Source organism: Centrocercus urophasianus, unplaced genomic scaffold (genome assembly GCF_019232065.1).
Source record: "Centrocercus urophasianus isolate 14NV4802_14NV808 unplaced genomic scaffold, USGS_Curo_1.0 seq_10, whole genome shotgun sequence".
Taxonomy (NCBI): domain Eukaryota; kingdom Metazoa; phylum Chordata; class Aves; order Galliformes; family Phasianidae; genus Centrocercus; species Centrocercus urophasianus.
Window position 1 is genome coordinate 7,793,298 of NW_024884142.1, and position 6,758 is coordinate 7,800,055.

The 6,758-nt window shown below is 42.2% G+C and overlaps 1 protein-coding gene across 1 annotated transcript; it reads right to left on the reverse strand.

Annotated features, from left to right (window-relative positions):
• Positions 1-1,156: 1,156 nt before the first annotated feature.
• CUNH2orf50 (chromosome unknown C2orf50 homolog) lies at positions 1,157-4,948 on the reverse strand. Its single transcript, XM_042823909.1, has 3 exons — positions 4,529-4,948; positions 2,551-2,590; positions 1,157-1,898 (listed from the first exon to the last, which is right to left on the reverse strand). Exons 1-3 carry the CDS (start codon positions 4,789-4,791, stop codon positions 1,707-1,709), a joined length of 495 nt encoding a protein of 164 aa, XP_042679843.1. The 5' UTR covers positions 4,792-4,948; the 3' UTR covers positions 1,157-1,706.
• Between the last annotated feature and the right edge of the window lie 1,810 nt (positions 4,949-6,758).

Here is a 6,758-nt window from a genome sequence, read left to right on the forward strand (position 1 = left end):
CTTCTCTAGATACCTCAGTTGTTATCCTGAAAGCCGTAATCCTCTGGTTCTCAGCTACTCAGGAAGCCATGAGGTGAACTTCTCACTGCTATGGTTTCAGTGAGCAGGATATTCTTTAATTGTTTGGTTGGGTTTTTTTTTTTGTTGTTTTTTTTTCTAGAGATCACTTGGATGTTGACAGTGATCACACTGTTCCAGTCCACCTCTTCTGCTTTTGAACTGCCTTTAGCTGCTGGTTCAACCTCAAAAATAGACTCAGTTGTGAAGCATGAGGAAACACCACTCCATGTTACTCAGCACTGGTGAGGCCATACTTTGAGTAGTGAGGTGTGGGTCATTGGCCTCTTCTCCCAGGTAACCATTGATAGGACAAGAGGTAATGGCTTTAAGTTCCACCAGGAGAAGTTCAGGTTGGATATCAGGAAAAATTTATTCTCAGAAAGAGTGTGAGGCAGGGGCACAGGCTGCCCAGGGAGGTGGTGGAATCACCAACCCTGAAGTGTTCAAGGAATGTGGAGATGTGGCACTGAGGGACGCGGTCAGTGGGCACGGTGGGGATGGGTTGGTGGCTGCATGAGATGATCTTAGTGGTCTTTTCCAGCCTTAATGATGCCATGAATCTATGATTTCTCCTCAGTCCACTGAGTTCCTGTTGTACCAAGGTTAATGGCTTCTGTGCTGGTCTTCAGCAAGGGCTGAGCATGATTCTACAGATACTACCTACAGCCTATGGAGGCAGGTATTGTGTGTACATTTCCCATGCTCTGCTGATTAATGTTGTTTTCCTACAAAACAACAGATCACAAACAAGCTTTGCATTGAGATGCATTAGTAACAGGCTGTAAGTACTGTGTCCATTTAGCCTTATGATGGTTTCCCTGGGCAACCACAGATTCTAGGAGCTACAGGCCTGTTAAATTCAAGAATGGTGATAATTAGAATATAACCAAGCTGAGCGTGGCTCAGGTTTCTGAGCTGGCATGCATTCAGAGCAAAATGTAAAAAGCCTGCTTTCTGATCATGGTTTTCCATCAGCTAAAAAAAAAAAAAAAAAAAAAGAAAAAGAAAAAAAGGGAATTTGAAAGCAAAGGGAGAAACAGCAAGTCCAAAGAAATAAAAATGAAAACCAGTCTGAAAAAAAATTGGCTTCTTTCCCTCAGCAGGGAGGCTTGAAAATGCGCATAACACATCTTGCTTGCCTTCAATTTCACTCTTGGAACAAGCTTAAACATGCAAGTGACAAGCTGGTGAATCCTTGGCTAAATAGATGAAATGCAACAACCTACTGCATTTTATTGCATTGACTTTCAGTCAGTGTAATTTGTGGTGCAGCTCATCTGAGCTGATCTCCAGTAATTGTTTCTTTTCAGGAGGTAAAAATTCAGGAAGAAATTGCCCTTTGGCTCTAAACTTACTCTTTCTGATGTTAGTAGCAATGTTACAGTGGCCTTGCATAGGAAAATGGATGGGATCTGTGGTCCTGACTCACTGTATATGACCCAGTTACCTCAAATCTGAAGAGGATTGTCTCCTTAGGCATTGCTTGGTGGCATACGTCTTTGCTCTTGAAAAAGTTCCATGCTGGACAGCATTATTGATCTCTGATGGAAGATGAGGAATTTGTTACCTGCTATTTTCAATCTGAAAGAAGTCTGTTGGCTAGATCTCTTTCACTTGCTTTGTTACTGGTATTTTTACTTGAAGCATTAGGAAAGCTGGAGGTCATCTTCAAGTTTCCTCTTTTGTGCTCCCCTGCTGAAGAGATAATCCATGTTTATCAGCATCTTGCCAAGTTCAGTATTCATCCTGCTGCCAATGTTCTGGTTGGTGGAATTGGGAACTGTGTTTGAAAACACAGAGATGTAGTCTGGTAGAGGCTTCTGTTCCTTTTTGTTACCCTGGATGAAACAAAGACCATTAATGCTGAAGTTTTTGGGGTTGCATCCTTTGCTTCTGAAAATTCAGGTTACTGAGATTATTAGTGACATCAGCTCTTTTGCTTTTTGAAAATTAAGTTGTAAGCATGTCATACTGAATGCACATGAAAGTGTTGCAGAAGTACAGTTTTCCTATTAAGAAGAAAAGTTTTCCTACTATTTTTCATGGGAATAAGATAGCACAGGGAAATGAATAATTTTTAAATATGTTGCTTAAAATGTCAGGAGAGAAAGAATTTAGCCTGCTCTGGAGTGCTTGTGATGTGGGAGGTTTTTCATTTTGTTTTCAGTAGTGACTTGGATTTTAGTATGACATTATCTTACACTTTTTTTTTTCTTTTTCTTTTTTTTTTTTTTCCCCTAAGCTGGTTCTTCTAGCACTTTTCTCTGCATGAAGTTATTAACACTGAAGTAGATTGAAGGTATGCACAACCTCTATTTCTTTATGGAAGATGAATGGCACCTCAGCTCCCTTTTGTTTTCCTAAAGATTTAAGTCTTAAAACATTTGCCAGTTATGCCTAAATATGCTCCATTTAAAATATTAGTGTCTTTCAAAGTGATGCAAGCTAAAAAGAACCTGGATTAGAGTTAAGTATTTGTTTGAAACTTACCATTTGGTCGTAGTCCTTTAGGAAACTCCAGTTCTGGTACCTTGGAATAGAAGTAAAAATTGCAGTTTAAAATCTTTTGTCTTTGTTGCTCCCTATTTTATTCATCTTGCTATGTTGAGCACTGTATGAGTATGCCAGGTTTGGATGTCCCTATAACTTCTGGTTACTGAGAAATGTTTGGGTCTCTGCCATTTGCCTGTACCCACTTTAGGTCAGACAACAAATTCATAGCAAGCTTTCCCCATCATTGTTTTTGTGATGGGGATGAGGAGCTAAAGGACTGCAGCCCTGCAGGCTGTAGCCTGTGTAGCCTGCCGTAGGCAGCTGTGCTGGCTTTAGACATCTGAGTTCGTCTATGTAGCCAAGGATGGAGAGCAGGGCATGCATTAGCTGTGTAATGTATTACCCTCAGTACACATGACACTTTGCACTGACATCCATGACTGTGAACCCTAATAGACACGTGCAGATGTAGCATCCCTCCTGTTGCCTTTGCTGCAGAATGGGCATGGAAGATCTGGGCCCACTGGAAAAGGGCCTGAGTATACAACTGAGGGAGAGCAGCATTGCAACCATAGCTCAGGCTTTGTGTGAGCCAGAGTCCAGGCTTCAGCGCTGCCCTTGGGCAGTAAGAGCCAGACAACAAAGCAGGCATTGGAGAAACCCAAACTATTATCTCTATTTCCTCCAGAGGACTGGGGAGGACAGGAGTTTTCAGATGGTTTCTTTTCCCTTCTTAAAATCATCCTAAAAGTGGTGTGCTTCATTCTCTGCCTTCTCCTTTTGTCTGCTTGGCTAGTGCATAGCCAGTGCATAGGCAGAACTGGAGCTGTTTTTACTTTTACCAAAAATATCCTTCTAAGAAGCATGTCTGTGTTGTGTACTGAAGTACGAACAGAAGCACTTCACAAGTTATGTGGCAGAGACAGAGAGGATCCTAATTTCTGGCTCTTTCAGGTAACTGGTGAATACATATATCCATACTGTTCTTTCTGCTGAAGCACTGAAATAATGGGATTTTCCTGTCTTCATGTGGCTTGTGGGGTATGTTCAGGAGATTTACAGATTGGGACTCCAGAATCATGTTTTGGCAGAACACTCTGTTCAACTTCCATTTCCAAGAATATGAGAAGTGGCGATAATATCAGTGTGTCTGCAATAAATTATAAAGGTTGGCACATTCATATCGTCGTTGTGGAGATCCCTATAAAGCTAAAACACATGAAGTATGCATTTCTTTGCATCTCTTTTTCAGCTTCCTCAGTGTGTCAGGAGTTATTGGCATATATTTTGCCCAGTAAAGAAGAACAGAGTTAATATAGCATTAGAATCTTTCTGATGCTAAGGTGGTAGGTTCTGATCCAAGGACCCTGCAGAAGAAAACTTTGCTTGATAGTATAGACTTCAGATGAAGCCCTAGGATATCAGGGAACATCAGTTATACTGCCAGGATGAGCAGAGGACAGGTGAATTATCACAGAATGACAGAATGGCCTGAGTTGGAAGGGATCTCAAGGATCTCCAACGCCCCTGCCACAGGCAGGGCCACCAACCTCCCCATTTAATACCAGACCAGGCTGCCCAGGGCCCATCCAACCTGGCCTTGAACACCTCCAGGGATGGGGCATCCACAACCTATCTGCACAGCCTGTTCCAGCACCTCACCACTCTTACAGTCACAAATTTTCCCCTGATATCCAACCTAAATCTTTCCTCCCTCAACTTCAAACCATTTCCCATTTCCCGGCTGTTGTCAACCCTTTCAAAGAGTTGATTCCCCTCCTGTTTGTAGGCTCCCTTTAGGTACTGAAAGGCTGCAATGAGGTCACCCCGCAGCCTTCTTTTCTCCAGGCTGAACAAGCCCAGCTCCCTCAGCCTGTCTTCATAGTGGAAGTGCTCCAGCCCCCCGATAATCTTTGTGGCCCTCCTCTGGGCCATCTCCAACAGCTATTTGACAGAATTGGAACAAATAACTTACCAGATTTTTCTTCCTCTTCGTTCAGCCTCCACAGACTCCCTCCAGACCTTATCCTGCTGTACTTGGTCCTGCTGCAGAGCTGCCTGCTCCTCTGTTCTGGACCTAGCAGCCAGATGTGCTCTTCCAAGCCGAATGCTGCCACGAGACAGAGGTGGAGCTGAGGCTGATTGCCCCAGAGCTGTGTTTGCTGGATGCCAAGAACCAGTCAAGGTGTTCCTGCCGAATCCAGTACCTTTTTCCAGCATGTCCATTTTGACACTCATAACAGATCTACTGAAACTTTAGGAAGGTTAAACCTGCTCTTGTTTCTGCTTTCAGAGCTCCTCCTCTCCCAACATTTCTTTCAGCTGCAGATTTGGACTGCTTTAAGAAAATGAGTGTGCACACCAGCACTGACAGGCAGTGCTCAGCGCTGTTTTGCTTCCATGTTATTTAATGATCATTTCCTACTGCTTCGTGTTGCTTCAGTGCACAAAGGCTGAACAAGTTTCTGTGGTAACAACAATTTTGTAAGAAACACTTGTTACATCAGCCTCCAGCTGTAAGCAGCAAGCACAGGAAGATGATGTGTGCTGCTTGCAGCTGAGACCACCGTATGTTCAAAATCGGCAAACAGCAAAGCCTGGTTTAATGCAAAGCATGCACTGGGACTGCTGCTGACTTTGTCAGGAGTTTTGTTGGAGCTGTGTGGCAGAAGCAAAACCTCCAGAAAGCTTCTGCTTTCCCTGATGTGTTTACTGTCTCCATTGGAAACCAGGCTGGCTTGTGAATATTCACCAGAAAGGGAGCAGAAACCCACTGCAGGCAGCTGCTGAGGCCTTGGACTCTGTTTGGGGCAGAGCTCTTTTGTTTGAAAGAAGATATTTCAATGCAACTGCGCTCTTAAAGCTCCTTATTCTCAGATTTAAAAAATTGCATCCAAAGATCGTAAGAAGTCCTTTTAAAGTACTCAGAGATTTCTCCAGAAGGTATTAAGCAACTATGGGAAGTACTTTTTAATTAACTTTCAGGAACTATTAGCATAAAATAGTTAAATAAAAGTGAGAATTTTCTAAGCAGTGTTCGAAATATCAGTTTGTCAGCCTTACAGTCAGCCTGCTGCCGTTTGTGGTATTAAGTCACTTCCTCAAGTATTGGTGACTTGCAGGAAAATGAGGCATTTTAAGTATAAATTTCCTCTTCAATTCTTGACTGACTTGTTTCTAAGTCATGGGAAGCAGCTCCAGATGAATTCTAGCCTTGTGCTCCATCTTTCTAGTAAATGCTAATCTGTTTTTTTAGGGATTTAGTTGTCTTTTTTATTTTTCTTTTTTGGAAATGTGCTTACTTGGGGCTATTGGGAAATACATGCTGAATTTGGCAAAGAAGTAATATATTTTTAAATAGTTGTAACTGTGTAACAATCCAAACATTTCATGTAGACATTTTTGAGCAAAAGCTATTTCTGTATTTGGAAGAATTACCACGACTTCGAAAATTGCAATAACATAAATTAAGAAGAATTTAAAAATCGATGTCAAAACAAAATGTTTGCTTTGGATTTGAATGAAATTTTAGTAGGCTTTTTGTCTGCGTTGTTGTCTTTTCTGAGAGAATTGAAGCCTAAACTTTTTTCTGTCTCCTTCAGCCAAGAAGAACAAAAAATGTCACATATCCACACAGCCCTATAACTGAAGAAATGAGCTGTTTGCAGCCAGGCCTTATAGTTGACTCTGTTCCTCTTCTAGAATCCAAGATCCTCTCCTGGATTGTATGCAGATAGATAGTTTTAGTGCAGTCTATGCAGATAGAGTGGGGTTTTAGTGGCATCTAACTGCTGTGAAAGGAACATGGGGCATGCTTGGAAGACCCAATTAATTTATCAATGCATGTGGGAATTCAGCCTCTGATCAGGTCTGGAAAAGATCCTGATGGAAAGGCTATACCTGTGAATGGAATACTTTTTTTCATGAATGTTTACGAAGTTCTTCTGTTATTTTTATTGTAATCTTTCATAGAATCATAGAATCATTTGAGTTGGAAGGGACCCTTAAAGGCCATCCAGTCCAACTCCCCTGCAATGCGCCAACACAGCCACAGCTCCATCGGGTGCTCAGAGCCTCATCCAGTCTGACCTTGGGTGTCTCCATGGACAGGGCATCCACCACTTCTCTAGGCAACCTGTGCCAGTGCCTCACCATCCTTTTTGTAAAAAATATGTCTTCCCTATTTCCAGTCTAAATCTCCCCTC

What these genes read in the sequence shown, in the direction of transcription:
- CUNH2orf50 (XM_042823909.1), bottom strand. Translation starts at nt 4,791, where the DNA reads ATGAGTGTCAAAATGGACATGCTGGAAAAAGGTACTGGATTCGGCAGG. An exon ending in CGAAGAGGAAGAAAAATCTG is followed by an intron (nt 2,591 to 4,528) that starts GTAAGTTATTTG and finishes TTCTATTCCAAG; the next exon opens with GTACCAGAACTGGAGTTTCC. An exon ending in TAAAGGACTACGACCAAATG is followed by an intron (nt 1,899 to 2,550) that starts GTAAGTTTCAAA and finishes TGTTTCATCCAG; the next exon opens with GGTAACAAAAAGGAACAGAA.